The sequence below is a fragment of the Carassius gibelio genome, chromosome B9, assembly GCF_023724105.1.
Source record: "Carassius gibelio isolate Cgi1373 ecotype wild population from Czech Republic chromosome B9, carGib1.2-hapl.c, whole genome shotgun sequence".
NCBI lineage: Eukaryota > Metazoa > Chordata > Actinopteri > Cypriniformes > Cyprinidae > Carassius > Carassius gibelio.
In genome coordinates, this window is record NC_068404.1 from 8,417,924 (window position 1) to 8,444,849 (window position 26,926).

At 36.6% G+C, this 26,926-nt stretch overlaps 1 protein-coding gene across 4 annotated transcripts in view; it reads right to left on the reverse strand.

Moving 5' to 3' along the window:
- Window positions 1-26,926, reverse strand: part of myo16 (myosin XVI) — a 207,101-nt gene that overhangs the window by 74,461 nt on the left and 105,714 nt on the right. For all 4 annotated transcript variants that reach the window (XM_052565932.1, XM_052565933.1, XM_052565931.1 and 1 more), the window contains exons 14-21: window positions 24,028-24,133; window positions 18,866-18,983; window positions 17,863-18,010; window positions 16,748-16,865; window positions 12,029-12,146; window positions 10,561-10,632; window positions 8,630-8,771; window positions 5,865-5,937 (exon numbers count right to left, since the gene is read on the reverse strand). In XM_052565932.1, the coding sequence (XP_052421892.1) occupies window positions 5,865-5,937; window positions 8,630-8,771; window positions 10,561-10,632; window positions 12,029-12,146; window positions 16,748-16,865; window positions 17,863-18,010; window positions 18,866-18,983; window positions 24,028-24,133 (895 nt within the window). The remainder of the gene's footprint in view (window positions 1-5,864; window positions 5,938-8,629; window positions 8,772-10,560; window positions 10,633-12,028; window positions 12,147-16,747; window positions 16,866-17,862; window positions 18,011-18,865; window positions 18,984-24,027; window positions 24,134-26,926) is intronic.

Sequence of the window (26,926 nt, forward strand, 5' to 3'; positions counted from 1 at the left end):
TGCCAAGGAATTGTGAGTCCAAGTCGCTAACCGTCAGGCCATGACTTCCCCACATAAAACTGACATTTACATTTATCTGACGCTTTTATCCAAAGCGACTTACACTTGCTATATATGTCAGAGGTCACATGCTCCGGACCAACTTGGGGTTAAGTGTCTTGCTCACCGACACATTGTTGTCTCACAGTGGATTCGAACCCGGGTCGCTCACACCAATGGCATGTGTCTTATCCACTGCGCCAACAACACCCCTACAGTAGATGTAGGGGTAGAGTAGATGGCTTTTTACCAAACAAAATAATTAAGTTACACACCAACTAGTTGTTCGTTTCTCAGAAGCTCTTAGGTCATACAGTATATGACGAAGTTGTTTTGATACTGCCGATCAAAAGCTAAGACCATCGGAGGGAAGTATACAGCTCGTTTGTATCAATATAAGGGTTTCCAAGTTTAATGTGGGAACACACACTGGATGAAGTACAGACGGCAACAGTGGTCGCAATGGAGAGGAAAGAAAACAAGCATATTAGAAAAGCCGGGTGCACCTCATCAATTTCTCAGCATGAGGTTTCACAGCACTTCAGGAAGTCATAAGGAAGATTGCCCAAGCGCTGACACAATTCAGCACACATCATGAGAGAAAAAGATCAGAGCTGGGATGAAGAGCTTGGAGAAAAAAGAGGGGGAATTCCAGAGCACTGAGGGAAAAAAAGTTCATCCATGGGGAAAAGATCTCAAATGTGGTACTTTTTGGAGCCAACAATACAAGACAACACTTAAATACTTAGATGATACAACATTGTCTTTATAAATCACATAAGTGTAGGGAGGTGGAGAGTTCGAAAAATTAACTATATAAAAGCATACAAAAATAAAAACAAAAAAACTTCATTTTCTGCATATTGGGGTGTCTAAGTGGTTGTTCAAACATAATGCTTTTCTGTGTCTAAAATCATGAGACGCAGCACTCAGGAATGGTGAGGGTCTATTTTGAAACGTGATGTTATATAGAAAATAGCCAAAAAGCAGAAAAGATAGTTACTATTTTAACATGTAAAAAACAAAAAAACTAAAGATATCGCACTGGATTTTAAATTTGCAAGATAAAAATCTTATGAGTGCTGCCTCCACCATGTTGGCATCAAATAAAGCAGCTGCAATGAAATTTGCTACGGTAAACAAAAGCTTGCAACACTTGCCCCGGCTCCAGGGTCTTCTGACCCAGTGTTTTGGAACTGACATTGGTAAGCAGCACTGCATAGAAAAGTTTTTTTTTTTTTAAATTGGTTTAAAAATGCGAGTCTCATGTGCGAGATGGTGCAAAAGACGAGAAATGCAAGCACAACAGTCATTCACATCCATCTAAAGTGTTTACATAGAAAAACAACAAGCAGCACATTGGAATGGAAAACACATTCTGTGTGAACCGCCCCTAACATATCATGCTCTACTTGCAACTAAGAAAATTTCGCACACGAGTATGGGAGTTTTTGGAGACCACAATCAAAAATGGCAAGTTAACTTTTCATGGTTGCACATAGAGCATCTCGCTTTCACCTGTTGTCTGATCTGGTAAGATTTTACTCAGGAGTCGTAGGTACAAATGGTGTCTTCTACATTTTTTTTAAGCTGCAATACTGCAAACTTCTATGTTGAAATGTGTCAACCAAATATTTATTGTCTTATTGTCAATTCATTATATTGACACAACCCTAGTATTGAAACCCTAAAGAAACTACTGAAGATTATTTGTAGATTTACAGGTTTAAATCACATACATAATATTATCTGTACACCCCAAGTGGGCATTAAATACCTCATTCAAGCTTCGTAATTAGTCACTCGCCCCAAATTTTTTTTTCATTTTATTTTTTCTCATTCTTGTGACCTTGAAAGGTCAAGGACCATAAATCTTCTTTCACTTGTGGATTAAAGGTGTGTCTGTATCTTGTAAGCATTTCCCAATCCGTCACATACACCATCACAAGGAGATCTCCCAGGGGACTGTGGGTATGCACTTATCTCTTCTAGCACCAATCCTGATTTACACCTTATCCAACACTGTTAAGAAAGACATCCAGGAATTGCATACAAACATACAGACACAGACACACACTTCCACCCGCCTACCTTGTTGTCCAGATGACTATCTGTCACAGAAAGAAGAGGTCCACACACAAATAAAGGCCCTCATCTTGACTGATGGGGACAGACCTTTAAAAATATTCTTGTACAAAATGTCTGCCATGTTCAGCTTGGCTTTTATTGGCTATTAACATAAACACTGATTTAAAGATATGTTCACACCAAGACGAATGTTCAGTCTGAAAATTTGATGTGAAAGACGTGCGGTTAATGCCCCTGTTCACCACTGTGCGTAAATCTGATGAACCAATAAGATCGTGGGCTTTTGGTCACATGGAGCTGTTATGGCCTATGCTGGTTTGCTAGTCATGACCAGCTGATCAAGCAAAATCGTACAGTACCAGCAAATCAACTCAGGCTGGCAAAAAAAAAAAAAAAAAAAAAAAAAAAAAAATTCAGCAGGAGTTCCACTGCAGATCCCCACCTGGTTTAGCAGTTAGAAGTATATGACCAGCTCATTTACTAACCATTCCTCCACAGAGGACCCAATTAACCTCATGCATCCTCCCTATGAATCTATTGGTGGGTGCCTAATGGTTCATGGGTCAAACCTGACTCTGCACAGAGAATCCTTTATGTCTGGTGCAAAGGGTTCATCTGAGGAGAACCCCCCCCCCCCAAAAAAAAAACCGTCAACCTCATCTAGTCCTGTACAAAAACACAGCTTGCACAGTAGATGGCTACTGGGGATTCTGGGCAGGGGGCGGCGGTGTGCACATGTGGCATCTTAGCCTTTAGACGGACATTAGTCTCTCTCCAAAGCACTAAAATAACACAACTTGGGGTCTTGACAGCAGCTGCTTTATTTCATGCTACTCCAGACTTTGGGAGGGGTGGGGGGTATTAATGTATATGATGTACGTGGCACATACGTCTTGCTCTGGCTCCAGGCTACTCTGAAGAATGCACTAATGCTTTCACAACACATTAATGTTGAATTGTCACCCAGTTTAGCCTCAGCCAACCTCTCTGGGGTGTATCTGGAGTAGAGCTGTAATCGGGCCTTAAAAGTTAGGCCCGACAGGACCCGAGCCCGACAGGTACATTTTGATTGACAGCTTTTTAAATGCCCGAACATGGTTACAGCCGACATTATTCAAATGTGCGCACAGACACAGCTCTTTTTCCTTGTGTCAAGAATGAGTCATTTATACAGGTTTTAACAATTTATTCATAACTAACGTAGACTAGGCCTCTTGGAAGTTGGAATAAAGAAATAAAATAAGTACTCTGTAACATCTTAACATCTCAGCACTCTAAATAGACATAGGCTCATTTAGCCTATAAATAGACCAACGCACCAATAAAAACAAGTCTTTTTCAACAAATTAAATTATTATTTGTATTTGTATTATGGTATTTGGCAATAACTAAATGATAAAGGCTGGACTCAAACATACGAGCTTTGTACAAAAACCTAGAAAGCTGCAATTTGGACTGTCTTCTAAGGAGGTATCCCAATTGAAATGAAACCTCATACATTAGTACTGAAAGCTGCTTTAACAGTCAGTTTTAAACTAATACTCAGAGAGATATGGAATTAAGTATTTTTATTATCTAAAGACAGTATACATACAGTGCTGCAGTAATCCATCCTAAAACCTGTGAATCAGATCTAATTGTAGAATCCTCTTGAAGTCAACGGTTATTTTGAATGGGTTAATTACCGAAATAAGGTCTTCGGAAAACATAAGGTATTTTCAGATTTCTACAACATCAGTAATATCCCACCCATGCCATGGGATGTTAAATGTCATCATGCCAACTTTGCTTAGGATAATTTGGCACTCCTGAATCAGAGTTTGTGAGTATGCATGATTTCCACAATGTGGAAAATGTGGACGGAAATGTGGAATCCAGACATAAAAACTGAATTTTTTTGTACAAAAATGGAAGTCACGTAATTGGCCAAATTTTGAATGAATACATGAAAAGTAAGTCCATCCACTTAAATCAAAACATGATATAGAACGTGAATATTAAGCAGCAGAAATACCATTTAGATATAAATCCTGCATGATCTGCGTGTCTCTGTGTGAATGAATGGTGCAGATGCACGGTTTCGTTTACTACACACATACTGAAGCAGTGATTCCAGTCTCTGCCACCTCAATATATGAGTACATGAACATAATCTCCAGAGCTGCTCTTAGACTCACTTGTGAGCATTGTTCTATTGTTTTGAGTAAAACTATCATCATATAATTTACAAACAGAAACTTAAAGGTCTTCACAGCAACCCATCAAAATAAAAGTTCAGTTTAACTTGAAGAAACCATTACAGATATATTATTTATTGTAATGAAAGTACTACTACTAATGATAAAATTATTATTAAAACATTATTTAAAGCAACATTTTAAAGAAGACAAAATGTATCAGAATTTATTTATAAAGATGTAAACACAATATATAAAATAATAATAATAATATTTTGTAGAACCTTTACAATGGAATAAAGTAAAATAATGGAAAACAGAATTTGATTAAAATTAAATCTAAATATAATAAAAGTTAAAAAAAAAATACAAAAATAAAAATAAAAATATCCCATAGGGCCTTAAAATAATTTACATAAAAAAATACACTGCTGTTTAATATTGGAAGTTTCAGGATTTCAATTAATTAGATGTATTTTTTTTGTAGAATAAATAATTTAACCAATAAAACAGAGTAAAAAAAAAAAAAAAAGTAAAAAAAAATGGTAATGCAGCTTACCACTCTGATGCATTCTGCTCAAGTCGGTTTGGATCGACTGGCTTGGTCATCTATAGTTTCAGAATGTTAGTCGGGATCGAACTGATATGGTGAAACCAACTTTTGAACTGCGCTATAACTGCATTATGTTTACGTGAAGGAGTGTTACATTTCCGACACACAGTTGAGATGTTCGGCCAATCACAACGCACTGGGTCAGCTGGCCAATCAGAGCACAGTGAGCTTTCCAAAAGAAGGGGCTTTATAGAAATCAGCATGTTTGTCACAAGCTTCTTTTCTGCAGTTATCCAAAAGCCAGTGGAAAAATCCTATTGGGTAATTGCTAAGGAAACCATAGGGATGTTAACATCTGGAATTGACATGCAAAATTACCACTCTATTGTCTGCTGCTTTTAGTTTTTTTTTAGTTTGATGCAATGTATTCTTGACTAAGTTTTAGAACAGCCTACACATCGGAAGCACATTTATGATGCCTTAAAAAAAAAAACACACAGTTTACACAGCCAGCTCACTTAGTTTTGGAACAGAGCTTTAAAGTCAGCACGAGTCAGAAATACACCTGTCCTGCTTAGAATGAAGTGCCTTTGTGGTGGAAAAACCCATCGTAAGAACATCCCATGTGTCGTTAAGTCTAAAAAAGTAATGGCCCCAGGCAGGAACATACTGTGGAATAGGTCAGTGCTTTCCCCTGTACGGGAAACAGGATCATGAGCACAATGCCTTGATTCCCACAAGTCTGTGGCTCTGTGGCATATCCACATCAAACATAGTGCAGAGCAGACTAGGTTTAGGAGGCCCACAATCCACAATGAGAGGCGAAGAGCAGTTTGTGTTCTTCAGAGCCAGATGAAAAGCTTAACAGTCTGCACTTAGAAAGGCGGCTATAAATGTTAGCCTCAGTGTGATGTTACAATGATAGGAAAGACGCTTTCAAAAGGTCACAAAGATGTTAAACGTGTAATTATCATTGTCCTCTTTATATCTGTGCTGTCTCCCCTTACCTGTTCATAACCATTGCGCTGGAATTCCTCGAAGCCAAAAATGTCCAGGATGCTTATCTCAAGGGCAGGATCGCTGTCAAAACAGACAGGAACATATTTCAGGATTGTAGAGGGTTAGGAGTACCATAGTATAAACTATGGTTAGTGATCTTAAGCCAACAATATGTGCTGAACCATAGCTTAAGTGCAAGTTTTTCTAGTGTAAAATGCAGAGAAAAAACAACAACAACAATATTTAAAGGTCACTGACAAGAAAAAAAAAATACATGCAGGTATTTCTAAGAAACAAAAGGTTATGTCAAGACAATTCTGTCATAATTCACTGTTACACCGTGTCTACAACAGTAACACCCAACGTCACTGGAGCTGTCTGACATGTCAGAACATTCTCTAACATCGTCCAATCAACTGTCAAAATATCTCTCTATATATATATTTTTTTTATTATTTCACCTTAAAAGATTAATAGTGAAAAATACACATTATTTGTAAGCAAAATTATGAGACACCCACACAATATATGCCAAAGCTGAGTTTTAAGTCACAATAAGCGACTGTGTTTTATAATAGTTTGTGCTGGTGTGATCATGCCCTCAAAGCCCCGTAATAAACATTCTCATTTACACATCAATAAACATTAGCCTATTGCATTGAACTGCTGACCAGGACACAGGTCAAGCCTGCTTTAGCCAGTTATTGATCACACATGAGACCTTCATTTCTTTACAACAGTAAACCTTTTGTAAACAGATGACAATGGTTTTGATTGTGTGGATGTCTTCTTATTACTTCAGGTGAATCCGGTGAGTCAGTGCTCAAAATTAAAGGTTAGTTAATCCACCTTCAGTTCCAGGTCCCTACTGACTTCCACAGTATGAGAGAAAAACACTTTGTCAAGACACTAAGTCGAAAGGGACCAGCAACTGAAGGTGAACTACTCTTTTAAGACCTGATGAGAGTTATAAGTTTTTATGAATTGCCAAAAAATAATGATACGTGCATTACGAATGTATCAAGTATATGCACACAGCCATTCAAACGTTTGGAGTTAGTCGGATTACATATCAATATTGCAGTAAAAACAGCAATGTTGTGAAAATTTACATTCAAGGAGCTGTGAGTTTCTAATTGTTTGTCAAATGGCTCATTCTTATGTTTTTTTTTTTTTTTTTTTGAAGGCATGTGAAATCATGTTGAATGATGAGTCACTGGGACTGTTAATGTGTGAATACAAACATAATTAGAGTTTCTTGGAAATTGGATCATGATTTTTACTTAAACAGCCTGAAATTTTTTTTTATCATTTTTACCCATACAGTGTATTTTTGACTATTGCTACAAATATAAATCAGCGACTTAAGACTGGTTTTGCGGTCCAGGTTAACACACACATTATATATTTTATACCCATATATATGGGGTCCTGCATTCAGCCGTTAGTGAATCTGTGAGTTTCTAATCGTTTTGTCAAAGGGCACATCCGTATGTATGTAAAAGTGAATATAGGCTCACAATGTTTTTTTTTGAGGATAGCGAGGCATGTGAAATCGTGTGGAAAGATGAGTCACTGTGACTGTTTATGTGTGAATACAAACATAATTAGAGTTTCTTGGAAATTTCTGTAAATTTCTCAAACCTCAACATTTTTTTTAATAAGGTAAAAACGGTTATATTGTGGAACAATTCAAAATAAATCTATTTCATATTTCTTTTTTTAAATTTAACAAGTTGATGGCAAAGCTGGATTTGCGGAATGATTATAGTATAGGCATTATAAATGACTTTACTGTAACATATGATTGATTAAATTATTCAGAATCATGCTAAAAAGAGTTGTAAGTTCTTTCAAATTAAGTATAATATAAAGTTGTCCAAATTAGGTCCCAAGCAATGCATATAACAAATCAAAAATTAAGTTTATATATATTTATGCTAGGAAATATACTAAACATCTACATGGAACATGTTCTTTACTTAAACAGCCTTCAAAAAAATAATCGATCATTTTTACCCATACAATGTATTTTTGACTATTGCTACAAATATAAATCAGCGACTTAAGACTGGTTTTGCGGTCCAGGTTAACACACACATTATATATTATATACCCATATATATGGGGTCCTGCATTCAGCCGTTAGTGAATCTGTGAGTTTCTAATCGTTTTGTCAAAGGGCACATCCGTATGTATGTAAAAGTGAATATAGGCTCACAATGTTTTTTTTGGAGGATAGCGAGGCATGTGAAATCGTGTGGAAAGATGAGTCACTGTGACTGTTTATGTGTGAATGCACACATACTTGGAGTTCCGTGGAAATTACAGTTTTAGCCACGAGATACCGTTCTCATAATGCAATAACAGCAGAGGAGGTGTGTCTCCCTGCTCATACACTACTGGCTCTGTCACTTACCGTCAGGTGCTCTATAACAGATGTCTCACATACAATATGTAAACTATTCCAAAAACTTCCACAGTGTTTTGACTGATGTTCATCACAGAAGGTCTCTTGACTCTTGTTTCTACTAATACGTTCTGTGAGCAGCTGAGACAACCAATCCATACAGATCAATAGCTGGTAACCATCACTGACATTTGATGTACTTCAGAATAATGAAGGAACAATGTTTGAACTAGGTTCTTCCAATAACAATCTTCTTCATTCAGGTCTCTCATTCACACTGAGACAAAGGGAAACACGTCCACATAAAAGCATGAATCTAAGCTCACGTTCACACTCACACACTCACACACGTCTGCATCTTACCCCGTGCTATCTTCATGGCCTTGGAGGTAAAAGTTAATGCTATTGACCAGGAAGCTGAAGAGCCGTCCGTATAAAGCTTTGGCCAAGAGGTCTCTGTGATGGTTGGACATTTCAACTGTGTGGCGCCTTGTTATGACATCACCTAAAGCAGAGGGCAAAGGTCAAAATTCAAACAATAAATGTCACATTGACGCTTTTAATGTGGTGTGACAGATTGATGTAACTTAAGTGGTAGCACTAATATAACTGGTCAGTAAAATAGCATGTGAGCAAAGATCTGGATTACTGTTAGTTATACATGCATGTTTGAATAAAACCTAAAGAACTCTGTGTAAGTCATACAAGATTGATTTCATTACAAGAAGGTTTTGAGGTAAATTATTACTTTACCTAGCAAGGGCATCCAGCTCAACCATAAAGAGCATGCTGGCTGTTAAGCTGTCCCATCAATAAACCGCCACTGAACCAGAATTAACCAGGAACCGTAGCAGGATCAGCAACTAAATGCTAGTCGATCCTTTCAGTAAAAAGTGACTGCTCAAATCAACAGGGGCACATTTTGATTGATATACGCCGCACTAGGAGGCTGAAAAACAAGCGGCCCATTGTTGATGGTGCTGGCTGAAGGGACACAGCACATGCTAATGTGGAGGACACACAGCGCCTGGACCCTGATGATGTCAGACACTGAATCACCACTTTTGCTTAGCCATTCATGGCTGGCCACAGTGCGTCAACATCCAGATGCACACACTGCCAAAGTCTGACCGTCGATCAGGGCCCTGTGTTTGTCGCATATCAGTTTAAAACTACACAAGTGTGGCATTGTAAGAATGACAATTCTTTCTGAATTGTTTACTTGTTTATGATATACAATATTCAAAACAACAAATCATCACACGACTAGCTCATCCAAAAGTTAAAACTAAACATTGATTCTCCTTCATGTCTTCCCAAAGCTGTATAACTGAACTGAAATGACTTTTGTGTTCCCTTGAAGAAAGAACATACTGCTTGCTCTTTTGCGTAAAATTCTGAAAGGGTTAGAGTTTTCAAGGTTCAGAAAGCATGACGAAAGCAAAAATTACGTTTTATCCACTGCTATCATTCCCTTCAGATCATTGAGTCATAAACCGGATCATGCATATTTAAGAACCAATCATAATACACCGCTTTTATAAATCAGACCAATCAATTCACCAAAAAGTTCGGAATGGAAATAGATAGGACTTATTTTGAATAGCATTAAATTATTGATCTTTTGCTAACATAGAGATTCAGAAGACTTGGGAAATGGACCGGTTTTATATTAAATAAGTATTTATTTATTTTTAATTTTTTTAAAGAGTAAATGATGACAAAGTTTCAAATTTTTGGGTGAACTATCCCTTTAAAAGAGAGGCATGGCTGCATGACAAAGTGAAGGAGACTGAGAGAGAGAGAGAGGGAGAGAGAGAGAGAGAGAGAGAGAAATCACAGAGAGACACAAGACAATGCCAAGTGTGCTTGTAATTTTCAGCAATAGATCGGTGTGTCCTCGACGGCTGAATTAGATTAACCTCCAGACATCATGTGATTCATACACACTCCACACTTGTTATATATGGCACAACATGCACACAGTCTAGACGTGCGTGTTTATGTCTGTGTATTTTGAATGAGAAGGCAGTTATCCAATTGAGTCAAATTGAGCCAAACTGGGCTCGCCAGTAACATGATCCAAGGCTGAACGCTCGATGCCGCTTTCATTGATGATTTTGTGACTGGACAAAGGCCAGTACATCTCAGTGATCGGTGTCAGCAAGCCTCCTGGCAGTGAGATTTACTCCATGAGCGGTGCTATGCTACACAAGATGACTTTAATTGACAGCGTTTAGTCAGTGTGTTGATTGATGCTGATACGTGGCGTACGTGCAAACAGAAGGTTGTACCTTTGAAACACTGCACATCAGAGGTGAGGGCGGAGCCGAGATCCTCAGAGCTCACCTGCAACATCCCAGCCACTACAGGAGAAACAAATAACAATAATAATAATAATTCAGACACATTTTTATGATTACAACCAGTTACAAATCTAAATTCTGACTGGATTGGCCACATTTGAAGTCATATAAAATAAAATAAAATAAAATAAAATATGCACGTATTTAAATAAAAATCAGCTCAAAAGCACCCTGTTCTGGTCTGCCATTGAAAAAAATTAAAATAAATGCCTTTTTAAATCTGAATTATGCACTGAATCCATCAGATATTATTTAACTTTATCTTCTGGTTTTCATTTATGGCAGGCATTACCTTCACATTATAGCAATTTATTCCCTTTTATTTTAATTAAATGATATAACAATAAATTATATTTTACTGTGTATTTTTTATTTACGATTATTACACTACCACTGAAAAATAAAAATAAAAATCAGTAATTTTGTAAAACAATCACTGTTTACACAAAAATATTGTGTATATATAATAATACAATATTTCTCTCTTGAACAGAGTAATGGCTCATGAAAAATCAGCTGTACAAGACAGAAAAGAAATTATATTTTACAATATACTCAAACAGTTATTTTAATTTGTAATATTATACAATTATACAAGACTTCATTCAAAAACCTCTCTCTCTCTCCAAAAAAAAAAAAAAAGGACCCCAAACATTTTATTGGTGCTGTATATTGTTTCTTATAAATAATTACAATCACAAATAGCACACTGATCAACGGCTTTGAACGTGGCTCATCCAATCAGATGTCAGAGTCAACATAACATGTTGTAACGCATCCACAGTCCAGCATTTCAACTCCAGGCCTCCCGTTTACTTCCAATCATGCATTTTTATAACTGTTTGCATTTGGTACCTAGTGTACTGTCATTTCTGTGTACGAGTGTGTTTGGGTGGAGTGTACCCATTAGTGTATTATAGGGCTTGTTTATATGTGATCTCGCGTATCCACAACGACGGGAACCTCACACGGATGTGAATGTATTGGTTTGTGTATTTGCGCATGCTGACGTCACTTGTTTACCCAGGCTCAGTGTTATGCGTGTCATTATGTAACGTGGAGGGCAGTGAGTGGCCGTTCTGTTCCGCCCTGCTGCTCTGCAGGGCTTAAGGAAACAGGTGACCCTGAGCATGTGTGTGGCTAAAAAGAGCAATTAGTACAAAATGGTATGGCAGAGTGTGTATGTGTGTTTATTAGAGTGGCAGAGAGCATTTTCCATTGCGTGCTGAGTGATTCTGCTATTAGGCCACGGTAGAACTGATGTAAACAACCCAGGATGGTGTGTGACACAGTTCTTGCTGCGTAGTCACCCGCCCACTTTCCCCGTCTATCTTTCAGGCCTCCCGGTGGAGCAGATCGGCCTCTGCTGGCCTCGTGGCGCAGCTGCACGACTGACCTCTATCCAGCAGCTGCAAGTCGGACACAAACGCAGTGTCAGCGTCTGTCAGGGCCGTGAAGCGCACATCTCCCAAGTGCAGCAGCGCAGAGAGGAGCACAAACAAATTCTCTACCTCCTGCGAGAGAAAAAAAAAAGTGCTGAGAGTCACACAGATACATTTGAGGGCTGGGTCCACAGTTACAGAATCAAATTCAATTTTAATGTTGTTTGGAGTGCTATTTTGCTACATTTGAACCAATTTTGACAATACTGAGATGACATGTTGCTGATCTTCTATATTACTCTCTATATATTACTCTCCTGTTCTATTCTGTATTTCTATGTATATCAATTAGTTGTAGAATGTGGGTTGTAGAAAAAGGATGCATAAGTTTGGTAAAAGTTCCAGAACATCTAACATTGCTTACAGCAACTATAAGTGACTGAAACAAAAATAAAAGGAACAAAACAAAATCAACAATTTATTTTTTATTTTTATAATAATAAATTATAACATGGGTGTACATAAAAAAATATTTCTAATTAGTTATGTTTTGCTCAATTCACCTCATCACTTGAATGCGCAGCAAGAAGTATCCAATATTATCCAAGCATTTTGAATAACTTTGATCACTATTCGTCTGTTTAGTCTTTATTTATATACTATAACAGTATTTCAAATTTTGAAATATCTTATTCATTTAGAATTTCAGTTTTCATTTTATTTTTAGTCCAAGCTGTAGTAATTTGTGTTTTTATTTTACAGTTTAAATTGTTGAATTGTTAAATTGTAAAATCGTACTCATGTTAATTTGGTTACTTGCTAGCGAATTTTTTTTTTTTTTATATATACTAGTTTTATTTAATACTTTTTTTTTTCAACTCAATTTCAATTAACAAAACAAATGGATTAGTATTTATTGATATGCTGAATTTGCTTTTGTTCTATATTTTCATTTAATAAATTAAATACAAAATAAATGCAATTTAATTACATTAATTACAGTAATTAATTTGGTGTTTAATTTGCAGTAACTAAGTGTTTTTGTAATTTTTATAAATTTGAATTAATATATGCATTATTATATCCCTTTTTTCAGCTTTATTAAAATTAATGTATATATCTATATCTATATATAGGAGTGTGTGAAAATTAAATACTAAATACTACATATATGTATATATAATAGAAATTATATAAATATATTCATATAAATGCTTGTAAATATTTAAAAATATATATTTTTTGTGTGTATAATACACACACACACACACACACATATTACATAAAAACATTTATTTTGGATTAATTGTTTGACAGAACTAACATAGACAACATGAATTAATTTAAAGTAAAAGGCTAAAAGAATCCAATCCAGTCAAAGTAAAAGTAAAAGGCAGAGACAGATACACGAGGCAGTCTGAGAGACTGTGGTGTGTTGATGTGTGTGAGGGTCACTGAGGGTCATGCTGCACTGATGGGATGAGAGAACAATCCTCCTTTAATGAAGCAGATTTACAGGTTCCTGGTAGGATTAGAACACAGTGTCTGGCTGGAGGTCAGGTGTGTGAGCGAGTGCAAATGTGTGTGTTTGAACCAAACAAACAAACGCATGACTTAGAACACAGTGTTAACTCTGATATTACACGCTTTACTGTAACAAAATGTCCATGTATTACCATAAGGGTGTGCATGGGTTTGTGCGACCATATATATGATACATACTCTTCAAGTCTTTACCAAACCATAACAGCATAACACACACAGGTTGACAGGTTAGTGTGGCCTCAGGTCTGAGTAGTGTGTTTTATAGTCTCTAGACATACTGTAATGAGTTAGAATGTGTAAACATACATAAATCAGAACAACACGTCTGAAGCACCTGCCAAAGCCACAGGCATACCAGCTCTCTGTCTCTGTACATGTGAGTCACTTAAAACCAGAACGTCTTAGCTTTCTCTAAACAAGACCGCTCAGATTCTACTGAGGTTATAAATTAATGCCTGAATCAGGGACGTTATAGTTAACTGTATCTAAAACTAAAGCTTTATTAAAGTATTTGCATTTTCTGAAATAAAATAAACATAACTTGAATTATATATGAATAGTTTATTTGCTAAAAAACGATAACTCCGTTTTTATAAATTTTCATAAATCGTGTTTTTTGTTTGTTTAGTATGTTATATTTTTATTGTGTTAGTTAGTTTTTAAAAATATTATTATTACCGTATTTTTGGGACTATAAGTCGCACCTGAGTATAAGTCGCATCAGTCCAAAAATACGTCATGATGAGGAAAAAAACATATATAAGTCGCACTGGACTATAAGTCGCATTTATTTAGAACCAAGAACTAAGAGAAAACATTAGCGTCTACAGCCGCGAGAGGGCGTAGATGGTAATGATTTCTCTTGGTTCATGTCAAATTAATTTTGATAAATAAGTCGCACCTGACTAGACCGCGAAGCCGCCGCCAGGCGCCGCCATTTAGAATTTCAGCCGCCGCCAGCCAATAATTTCCTAAGCTAAATTGAGCCGCCATCTGATAAAGTTTGGCTGAGCCGGCTAGAATTATTTGCATCAATAATAATAATAATTCTTCACATAGAGACATTAACACACAAAATATATAAACAATACAGGAGATCTATTTCCCCACTGGTTTCATAACAGCACAGCCTGTGCTCGTTGCTACGATACACAGACTCACAGTGAATTGACGACCAATTAAAGTTGCTCGCAGAAGAATCAATGCATTTTTTTCTCGCACTGAGGTGAAATGGCGGAAAGAAGCAAGCAAGGTAATTTTGATCTCACTTCTCACATACTTTCCTAATTCCCACTTACTTTTTTTTTTTAACTTAGGCCTACCCAGACTTTTGTTAAATCTTCAGGGCACGGTTGCACAAACACCTGAATCAAAAATTGATGTTATGAACCAAATATTTTGGAACGGAGAGATTTATAGCACTGAACGTGATATTACTGCAGTAACAAACCACCATTTCAACATTGCTAATTCTCGACGCATGCTGTACATTGAAGTGAAATGTGCAAAACTTTGTCCAAAATAATACTGATAACAGTGTGTGTTTATATTAAGGCGAGACACGGCAGTCAAAAACATTGTTTTTTTTCTGGTCAATTTTGAGATTTTTGGATATTTGTCTTCAATAACATGTCTTCTTTCAGACTTGTGGTGAAAAAAGTCCGAAATACACATTTAGGTCATTATTTTACTACACTTCGTCTGTTTGTGTCTGTAGATTTCTCATAAATTCAACAAAAGTTTGCGTTCTTAATCAACATACTTCTCCGCGTTCTCTGCCGTCATTCTCTCATCACATGCACCGTTAGGAAGCTCTCTCTCTTCTGTACAATCCTGTTTGATCCAAATATGGTCATTTCCTTTTTATCAGCAACCAATCGTGAAAGTAAAAAGACTGAATGCGCGATCTCATTGGCTGATGATAAATCTTTAAAGCCCGTTTTCTCAAAATGTCATTTCTCTCATACTCCAAGTCCGAAATCTCCACTTCAGTAGTACCTAGTTATATTATGAAGACATTTACAGAGGAATTTGTAAATATATTACTCATAGCCTGATATATATAACATTTTATTCCAAAAAACATGGCGAAAATCAAGGCTATTGTCATATAATATTCTGATTTACAGGATAACAAAAGTAGATATCCATAAATCCCACTGTAATTTTTTTCTCATCTTAATGTAAGTAATCAACTGGGAAAGTTTCATGGTGATATCTGCTAGTTAAAAATGTTACCCGTAGTGTCTCGCCTTAACTATAAAGTTGAACAGCAAATTACTGTACATGTCATAAATATATGCATAACGGTAGTGTGCCGGTGGAATGCATGTTTAGTTCCACTTGCCTACTGCTCAATGGCAAACTATCATCACTTGCTCCTTTAAGGTGTAATATGATAAGCTTCATCCATGATAATGCCAAGTTATTGTATACAACTTAGCTTGCATACATTTAGCCTAAACACAACACATTGTAGGCTATTTGAAAATGTTTAGTAGCATACAGACTACAAAATAAATATGTGCATACATTGTGAAAGTAAAATCTGGTGTTTTCTTCATTACATTGTATTGCATTTTGTAGAAATACAGTGTAAGCCATGGATTGCTTGGAAAGATTGAGATCTAGTTAATCAGTATAACATAGACATCTCTAGACATGAAGTGGCAGCTTCAGCCATTTGCAGCTATGAAAATTTTGGCGGCTGCAGCAGCCATTTAGGTTTTGGCTGAGCCGGCTAGCCAGCCAATAACTTCATATAAGTCAAACTATGAAAAAAATATGGTAAATCCAAAAACTCAACTGCTGTTTGATTGATATTAATTAGAATACAGGATAATAATAATAATAATAATAATAATAATAATAATAAATACAACATAAAAAACATGATTTTTGAACATTTTGGGCCATTTTGAAATTTGTAAAACCTGAAATGCATATACATTTCCACATTTATTTATTTGTGTGATTGTTTGTTTGTTCGTTTACTTAAGTTTTGTTTCCAGGTTTAAGCTCAACTTTAAATCCTAGATTCTCAATGTGGTCTCTGAGTTTTAGACTTTATTGTATTTTTCTCTCTCACACACTCTTTTGCACAGAACTAAATAAAAACCTACGTTTGCGCGTGTAGTTGTATCGTCGTGTGTGTGTGAGGATGCCTGTGTTATTTAACATGTGTGTACCAGTCTATTGAAGCCGAGGGCACGCAGAGCCTGTTTAAGGGCCGAGAGTTTCTCTCTGCTCTGAGGACACGCTGTAGCTACTGCAGGAGTTTCACCAGGAGCCGCTGTGTTCATACACCTGGAAACAAAACACAGACAAACACAGAAGAGACATGATTAGTGCGATTTGAGATTAGATATATACGATTTAGCCTTTACGTTGGCTACGGATTCTGGATGTGAGTATTTGTTCTGGGCCTTTAAGAGTGCTAAGTATAGTTTAAGATGTTCTAAATTTCACTGACATAATCACAAATTCAAGTCAAAGAAAGGTCAATGTTAAATTTTTAATGACAACCTTCCATTTACCCCATGCAAGATTTGCGGAGTACACTTGGGGTCACAGAGAGTTCAGGGTAAAACAAGTTTAAAACTGGCATCTGACATCATCCAATATTATGTTTTTTTTTCCCCATTTTGTAAATGGATGTTAAAGGCTTAAACCGCATCAATCTGACAATGAAACTTCAATGCATTAAATTCTGAACTTAATATTCGCCAGTCAATTAATAGGTCTTTTCTCAAAGTGTTCATGTCTCATAGTACCCTTTACTACAGTGTACATCATATATGATAAAAAAAGAAAAGAAAAAAAAAGAAATGAAAGACTAATTACAACCTGCTTTGGTTTTCTAAGCTTGGTAAATCCATTATGTTTTATTATATATATATATATATATATATATATATATATATATATATATATATATATATATATATATATATATATAAAACTTATAAAAATTACCTTATTTTGAATCACTTACTGGCAGTGTTGGTGAATAAAATAAAATAAAATAAAATAAAATAAAATAAAATAAAATAAAATAAAATAAACCCTTATTGCTGATGTTTGTGAACCACACAAAATCCTTACTATAAAATAAAATAAAATAATATAATAAAAAAAATAAATAAAATAAAATACTTATTCACAATATGTTTAAGTTATAAAGTAACACACACGTACATATATGTTTTTTTTATGAATACAGGCTATGACTTTATAAGGGAGATCTTTGAAATAGGGGGTCTACAGAATGATTTAACATGCCTATCAACATTGCGTGTGTTACCTGTGGGCCAGGACATTGTTTAGATATAGATTACTCTTCTCCTCTGCTGAAAGCCCCTCGGCCATCAAGTAGAAGATGTTAAAGTTCTGCTGATGCGGTGGGGTGCAGATGACCCTCGACTTCTCCAGCATGTAAGTGTACAGACGACCTAAAACACAAACACAGAATGAGAAGAATTGTAGAGGGATAAGTAGAGCAATGTCTCCCTCTATAGGTGAAGGATGCTAGAGCAGAAGTCCTCTCTGCTGAGACCCGACAGCATATCACAAGAATGCATTAAAACATTCCCTATTTTTACACATGCAGTATATTAAAGAGCAGGTCATATGGGTTTTTGAAAAATATCTCTTTTGCAGTTTATAATGTAGCTATCCTTAAATGGAAACACTCTGCAAAGTTGTTTATCAAAAAAGTGCATGATAAATAAAGATATTGTCTCTCAAAAGCGAGTGTTGGTTCTGAAAGGACTTTTATCGCCTTAATGGGTCATATTTTCGAATCTTTTGTCTGTTACCGGTATAAGTCACTGGGTAATACATTTGCATAATGTCCGCCTGCTCATGAAATACGAACAGTCTGACCTGCACACAAACACTTCTGCTATTAGTGTGTTTACATCATATTGAGATAACAATGTGCTCAAGGATACCACAGAAATACAGTTCAAACCTTTTGTTTTGTGCATGTCATTTTATCAATGACTGCTTATCTAATCTTGGCTCTCTGTGCTAATCACAGCAGGCTTGGCAAGCTGACCAATCAGAGCAGAGTAGGCTTATGGAAGGGAGGGGTTTGCTCCAAATTTGCTAGGAACAAATCATTTTGGAATCATTGGCAAATGACTCCAATATTAAATGTATATTTTGAGAAAATGACAATGTTTTCTAAACTGAGATACATTTAAACCTGTTGTAGGGGGACTCCAACACAATATTAGGACACTTTAAAATACCATATGACCTGCTCTTTAAAGCAACACTATGAATAATCAAAGTGTAACTACCTCTGAGTAGAGTCTTTCTCTTCTCACAGTACTGCAGGGAGATCAGGTTGATGAAGCGGCTTGCTGAGGAGTTCATCTGAGTCTCAGCATGACCGAAAGCTTCCAAGATCACATTCACCTGCAAACATGACAAGACTAAGAATGAAGAAGTGATTACAAAACAGTGAAAGAGATTCCCATGTGGACTCTTTCTCCGTAGTGAGTGTGCACCCTAACATACACTGTATATACATATATACACAGGCATACACATAAATATATTTGAACAATGTCTAAATCTTGTATTTTTATACATTTATTTTATACGTCTGCAAAATGACTAAATGTAATATACATTACATTTATTCATTTTGCAGACGCTTTTATCCAAAGCGACTTACACATGGGGGATACTTAAAGCGATTCTTCTTAAAGAGGCAAACAAACAAAGGAAGTGCTTGTAATATAAAAATTAGTGGTGGGCATAGATTCTTTTTTTTTAAATCTAGATTAATCTCACTGTGACCTTGAAATTAATCTAGATTAATCTAGATTAAAATGGCTCATTCGAATTCTGCCGAATACATTCAGAATATGTGTGTTACCCAAATAAAATTGACAAACAGTAAGTCTTTGAGAAGGGGTTTATCAAGCTAGGTGGTGCAGTAGAAAAGGGGCTCATCTCCTGTTTCCAAAATGCATCACAAAGTGCTTGAAAAAGCTGTAAACTAATTCCACATTGCACAAGGTGCAAACAACCTTACGCCTGTTTCACACCAATGTTTAAGTTTTTTTCAAGTTTGTAGGTGTCAAGGTACAGAAACCAAATAATTAAATGTAAAATAGCACTGGATAGTCTTCAATGTAAAAATTAAATATACAATCAAACCTACATTTATTCAGACACCTTCAACATTTCTCACATTATTACAGTTTTGCTATATATATATATATCAAAAATTATATCTGGTTTCTGAATAATTTTGGTTTGACTGTTAAAACTACAAAGTAATTAAGTCAAGAGCAGTGAGTGATTTTCATTTTCATTTTCTTGGATTAACATTACAGCAGCCAGCAGCTAAATTAGGCGCAGTCCCTTTAAGAGACCATGAACACATCCACTATAATACACATCCCATTTTTTCCCTGTTTACTTGCTGTTTACTGTTTACAACTGACAGTTTTTTGAGCAAAATTTCCAAGGTGGATATTTTGACATATTTTGTATGTATTTGTCGGCACAAGAGCAAAAATAAGCAAATTCTATGTTCAAGTGTTTTGAATATCGAATTCTTATTTCTCTTCGCAGAAGAGAGCTCAGTTTAGTGTCGCTGTCTCTCTCTCGTGCGCACCGAACACCAGTAACCAGCTACTCCGTTCAGCTTTTCTGCGTCTTGTGTTTGAATGTTTTAATGTTTAAATCGACAAGCAGTAAGGCGTACAAACATGTGAAAAAGATAAGCTTTCGTGACGATGCGCTGCAGTGGCCCGTCAAATGTCCTGAGCATCTTTTTAGGCTGGCCTCAGCCAGTCGGTTATATAAAATATCAAGGTGAAAGTCATCATAGCTTATATAGACCCAGCGATAACACCGATAACGGCCCACCACTAATAAAAATACAACATTAAGACTTTAATCAAATAAGTACAAGCTAGATAAAGAAGGAATAAATAAAGAGAAAGGCAGGTGCTGGGGATGTGGCTGTTGTTTATGCAAGCATCAATGTCTTGAACTTCGTGCTGCTGCTTTCTGAATCATTTGTAGATGTTTGATTGTACTTGATGGAAGTCCAGCCAGAAGAGCATTGCAGTAGTCCAGCCTAGAAATGACAAGGGCCTGGACAAGAAGTTGTGCAGCATGCTCCGTTAGAAAGGGCCTGATCTTTCTGATGTTGTGCAATGCAAACCTGCAAGATCAAGAAGTCTTTGCAATGTGGTCTTTGAAGGTCAGCTGGTCATCAAAGGTTACACTAAGATTTCTGACCGAAATTGATGGGGAAATGGTAGAAGAGCCTAGCTGGATGGAGAAACCATACTGTAGAGTTGGAGTGGCAGGGAAGACAAGAATCTCAGTCTTTGCCAGGCTGAGCTGTAAGTGATGTTCATCCATCCATGCCGAGAAGCCCACCAGACAGCCTGAGATCCGTGCAGCTACCATTGGATCATCTGGATGAAATGAAAGATAGAGCTGTGTGTCATCACCATAGTAATGGTAGGAGAAGCCATGTGCCTGTATGATGGGACCCAGTGATGTTGTGTATATGGAGAAGAGGAGGGGTCCAAGAACTGATCCCTGAGGAACCCCGGTGACCAGTTGATGTGCTCTGGATACCTACCCTCCCCAAGCCACCCTGAAAGACCTAGCAGAGAGATAGGATTCAAATTAGCAAAGTGGAATCCCGGTGATGCCCAGAGATAGAACAGAGAATTGAATGTTTTGAAGAGATTACGTCTGGAGCGCTGTTAATCTTGTTGTGTAAGTATGAAGATTTTGCAGTATTGACTTCAGCAGAAAAAGACGAAAGAAAAGACTGATACATCATCAGGTCTGGCGGATCTTTTGATTTGCACCATCATTTTCTCTCTGCTGCCCTGAGTTTGGTCTGGTGCTCACCAAGAACATCGGATAACCAGGGATTAGAAGGGGCAGCCCGTGCTGGCCTGGAGGAGAGAGGACAGATATCGTCTAGACAAGAGGTTAAAGTAGAGAATAAAGTGTCAGCTGCTCCATTCACATGTAGAGATGAGAAATGGGTAGGTGAGGGAAGAAAGGAGGATACTATGGAGGAAAGATGGCATGGGGAAAGAGACGAAAGTTTAGTATAAAAGTAACTGGTATGGGGGGTGGGGGCACACAGGTACCAAAATGTAGTTTAAATGTAATGAAGAAATGGTCAGAGATATGCAGGGGTTTTACCAGAATGTTGTCTACAATACAATTGCGTGTGTTAATTAAGTCAAGATGGTTGCCTGTTTGTGCGTGCTTGTACTGGTAGGTCATTTGAGATCAAATGAAGCAAGGAGTGAATGGAAGTCTGTAGCATAAGGTTTGTACAAATGAATGCTGAAGTCCCCGAAGACTAAAAGTGGACTCCCGTCCTCTGGGAATGAGGACAGCAGGCCATCCAGCTCTTCTAGGAAGGTGCCTAAAATTTGCCCAGGAGGCAAAATTACCACAACCTGGAGTTTTATAGGAGCTGTTACAGTGATCACATGAGATTCAAATGAGTTATAACTGCACAGGGGAGAGTGGGTTGAGTATTTCCAATTGTTAGAAATGAGAAGACCAGTGCCCCCACCCCGGCCAACCTGACAGTGGGCTGTGAGAGAAGGAGAAATTGTTAGAGAGAGCAGCTGGGGTTGCTGAGTCTTCTGGATGAATCCAGGTCTCAGTCAAGGCCAAGATGCTGAGTGTGGAGTTTAAGGAAAAAGAAGAAATGAAGTCTGCTTTGTTGACAGCTGACTGACGATTCCAGAGAACCACAGAGAAAAGAAGAGGTGCAGTAGAGGATGAAGAGATAGGATGCAGGTTTTCAACATTGTGTTGTCGTCCGTGTTTAAGGAAAGGAAAATGAATAAAGGGAAGAAAAATGCATAGTACTTAAGTGGGTTGCATGTTTCGTTGCTTGGTGAAGTCGTGCAAGTCGCAGGCCTTTAAAGGATAAAAAAAAAAAAAAAGAACTATGATATACTATTAAGATGTATATAAGTAAATATGCAAGTTAGTTAGCAAGTAAGTAAATTTTTTTACATGTACATTTAATTATTTAGAAGACACTTTTATCCAAAGCAATTTACAAATGAGGGCAATAGAAGCAATCAAACAAAAAAAGAGCAACAATTTATATGTGCTGTGACTAGTCCCAAATGCAGTACATGCATAAATAAATAAATAAATAAATGCTGTTAAATAAATAAATCTCTGTAAACATGTATTGCAGTTGCTATTTTACTATTATTAAGCAGCAAAACAGTTTTCAACATCGATAAGAAGAGTCATTGTCAATAGTTAACAACAACTGAGTTGCAAATCAGCATATTAGAATGGTTTCTGAAGGATCGTGTAACAATGAAGTCTGTAGTAATTATGCTGATAATTTAGCTTAACCATCACAAAAATAAATTGCATACATTCTATTTATATAAATTATGTTTTATTTAAATAGTGTAAAATATATTTTTACATTGTAATAACATTTATAATACAAATTTATTAATGCATTATTATTTTTTATAAATAAAAATGTTAATTCTTTCATTCACTTACACAAACAAATATACTCTTAGAATAGCAGCTGCTCATTTAAACAGCAGGCAGCTCACTACACCAGAGCACAACTACTCAGGGCATCTGGCATTTTCTCCACCAGGTGGCGATAAGCCACCTTTGATAAAAATGAGCTCATTAAGAGCCAAGAAAGAGAGGCTGATGTGTGTGTACTGCTTCCTTTAGTGTTGAGAGAGAAAGAGAGGGAGAGAGATGTATTCACCCGTTGCTCCCGGCATTTAAACGGCTCTAGTGGTTTCTGTATGTGGATATGTCTTTAGCTAACAAGAAATGGCTCTTTCCTTGAGATTCAACCATAAGCACAATCCGCCCGCCTCAGGCTTTTGGATAGTCATTCAAAGCATCTAATTCTCTCATGAATGAGCGAATAACAGCTGTTTGAGGCTATCATGACTCTGAAGGATAACTGGAGTAACTGAAAGCACAGAAACACCTCCAGGGGTTCAGAAAACAGAACAGATGAGAAAAACCACAGCCAAAACACTAAACGTTCAACACAATGAGTGCATGAAACACAATCACTGCATAACACTGCACAGGAACCGCTCAACAACTAGACATTTAAACTAATATTTGAAGCATTAACCAATCTGATGTTAGATTTATTATTCATTATGAATCTAATTGAGATGATTTCTTCTTATAGGAGTTACACATTATCATACATTATTGTGCAGCTCAATACATTTCTTGTTTTTGAAAATATTAAATTATTTGTAGATGTAAAACTTATTTTTGTATTTATTTTTTTTTTGTTCTGTTTGTTTGTAGAGTGTATTTGTATATATGGGGAATAAATGACTTTGATTACAAGTATTTGACGTCAAATGTGCTTTCAGGTGTGTGTTACTGTCAGGTAGCAGATGCATGTTGTGTGTGTGTGTGTGTGACTTACATGCTTCATCCGTGGCTCTAAAGCGAAGCCTTTGGGACTCGAGCGAGCAGCCAGGTGTTTGAGGATGTGTTTACAAGCCACAGACTTCCCAGAACCACTCTCTCCACTAGACAGAGAGAAAATTGAAAGCGTGAGTAAATAAAGTTGTGGTTCTCAGTTTAATAGAAAAAGAAATACGCTAAAGACAGAACAACATATGTTACCATGACATAAAAGTAGTTAATTACTAGAAATTACAGTGATTTTGTCTGTTTTCCCAAAGAAAATATTAAGATTACAATCGAAAATAACTGATTTGTATTTCAATATATTTTAACGTGTAATTTATTCTTGCGTATTTTCAGCATCATTACTCCAGTCTTCAGTGTCAAATCATCCTTTCTCAGAAATGATTGTAATATTCCCATTTTCTGATTATCAGTGTTGATAACAGTTGTGTGAAATGGACCATGGGGAGGTTCAAGACTGAGAGAGAGAGAGAGAGCAGCTGAAAACTCTCCAGACCGCCTGAAAGTTTTTCTGTCAATGTAAAGACACAAAACAAATCAAGAGAGCACCTTTTTCAGAGAGCCCAGGGCGAGCGTCTCCTGTGAGTGCGTGCTCCTGTCAGCCTGATTTATGTTTAGCAATGGGAGATCTTACAGTAGGTCAGAGAGCTGTTTCACTCCTCTCCACATCACTCCATCGTATGAGATGACACGGTCAGCCTACAGCAATATACCATCAAGAGCCTCAGATCCCTCTCTTCTGCCTGGCCTGAGGGCAGGTATCTGACCAGAGTCATCCAGAGGACATCTTTGACACACCTTCACGTATCCCAACGCTCTACTTGAGGATCTGTTCAAACCACTTGCTCATAAGACACGGTTCTCCACAATATCTATGCCAGATACTGCCTCCACGCTTCTGTTATTTCTTTATTTTTGTGCAGTTTATTCTCTCTAAACTCTAAACAAATGTAAAGTAAACTTTTCTCAAATCTCCTATTGCTATGTTTGTCCTCCAACCACCTACATCATCCTGGCTGATCTGGAAGGCTACACTATTACATCAATTCTATTGCAACTATTCATATCGCACCCGACTCCAACAGAGTTTAACACTGGGACGTTGCTAAGCTAAAGACTCACAGATATTGGGTGAAACAGTACATTGTTATCAACATTTTCTCTCTCTCTCAACCACGGTGCATCATCTTAAGTATATACTACTTTTTTGGGAATGAAAGAAGAAATTAATATTCAGCAAAGATGCATTAAATTAATTAAAAGTGACATAAAAGTCAATATAAAGTTACAAATATGATTTGCATGCCAATAAAATGATCTTCTTCATATATAATTTATAATAATAATAATAAACATTATTGTTAATAATATTATGTGGTACCAAATCAGCGTATTAGACTGATTTCTAAAGGATTATGTGTCACTGAAGGATGAAGTAATGATGTATTCTGCTTTGCATCACAGAAATAAATTACATTTTAGAACATATTATAAAAAACACATTAATTTTACTAATATTTACCAATATTACAGTTTTTATGTATGTATATAAACATTTATGTATGTTTATTTATGCCAAAAATCATGATGAATTTATCTCGGCCAAATATTGTCCTATCCTAACAAACCATACATCAATGTAAAGCTGATTTAATGTCGAAAAATGTACACTTAAAGCTGTGTTAGGTAACTTTTGACGCTCTAGCGGTTAATAAACAGAACTGCTTGCGTCTTGTGGAAGAACATTGTAGCCGGAACTACTTCTCTCTGTTTATGTCTATGAAGAATCACAAAGGTACTGGGTTACTCCGCCGCGGTACCCCAGAAGCAATCTAAAATATTTAGAATATAAACACTTATTATAGGTGCACCCTAGTGATTCAGGACAAGCTAAAAACACAGTTTGGAAAATGGATTCATGGTGTACTCGCTTATTATATATATTTTGTAAATCTTGAATACAAACAAAGTTACGGAGCGCAGCTCTGATTGGTTGTTTCTTACCGGGAGCGGATTAATTTCTGCAAATGGCAATAGGAGCACTGGGAGGAGCCAGAGGAGCTTGATTTTTTCACAGATTATCTGTCTCATATTCTACTGTCAGGACATAATGACAGGTTTAACAAATATGTAAAAAATATATTTTTTACAAAAGTTACCTACTGCAGCTTTAAGCTTTAAGTTTTGTGGTCCATGGTCACAATTATAATTGCAAGTTTGCTCAGTTGAGAGAGTTTGTCAATGTTGTGACTGTTTGTTTAATGTAATTTAAATGCACATTTTTGATGCTTTAAATGCTGTCTAGGTAATCTGCAGGTTTTAGAAAAGGGCTAGCAAGCTACAACTGTTTTTTTTTAAAGCTTTGAATTATTTGCAATATAGTTTTTTTCTAAACTATGTCTTCCAGCAGTATATTTACAGGGTGTTAATCCACACTACGACTCAACATCTAACAAGGGCTTTGGTAGACATATATCTTGTCTCGTTACTGCCATACATCCCACTCCATATTCTTGACAACGTACAGTAACTTTATTAATTACTCCACTGTTCAATGTTACGACCTCTTAAAATGAGCCATAAAGCACAGTCAAACGGCTCACAGTGATAACTACAGCCGCCACGCGCGGTGCTAAGAGCCTGGATGCTAGCAGAGACCCGCGAGAGAGAGTGAATGGAAGAAAAGCAGTCTGAGCAGATGGTTCTTAAAGGTCATTTGGCCTCCCACTAATCATTTTCTTGAGGGTCTGATGCTTTTTCTTCCCGTTTTTTTTTCAATTTCTTTTTGGAAATCCATTCTGGATTGAAACTGAACTCAAGGGCACAATGCATTCCAGTAGCGAGTAGGTGTCTGTGTGTGTGTTTGTGAACCAGCATTCCTGCACTTTTGT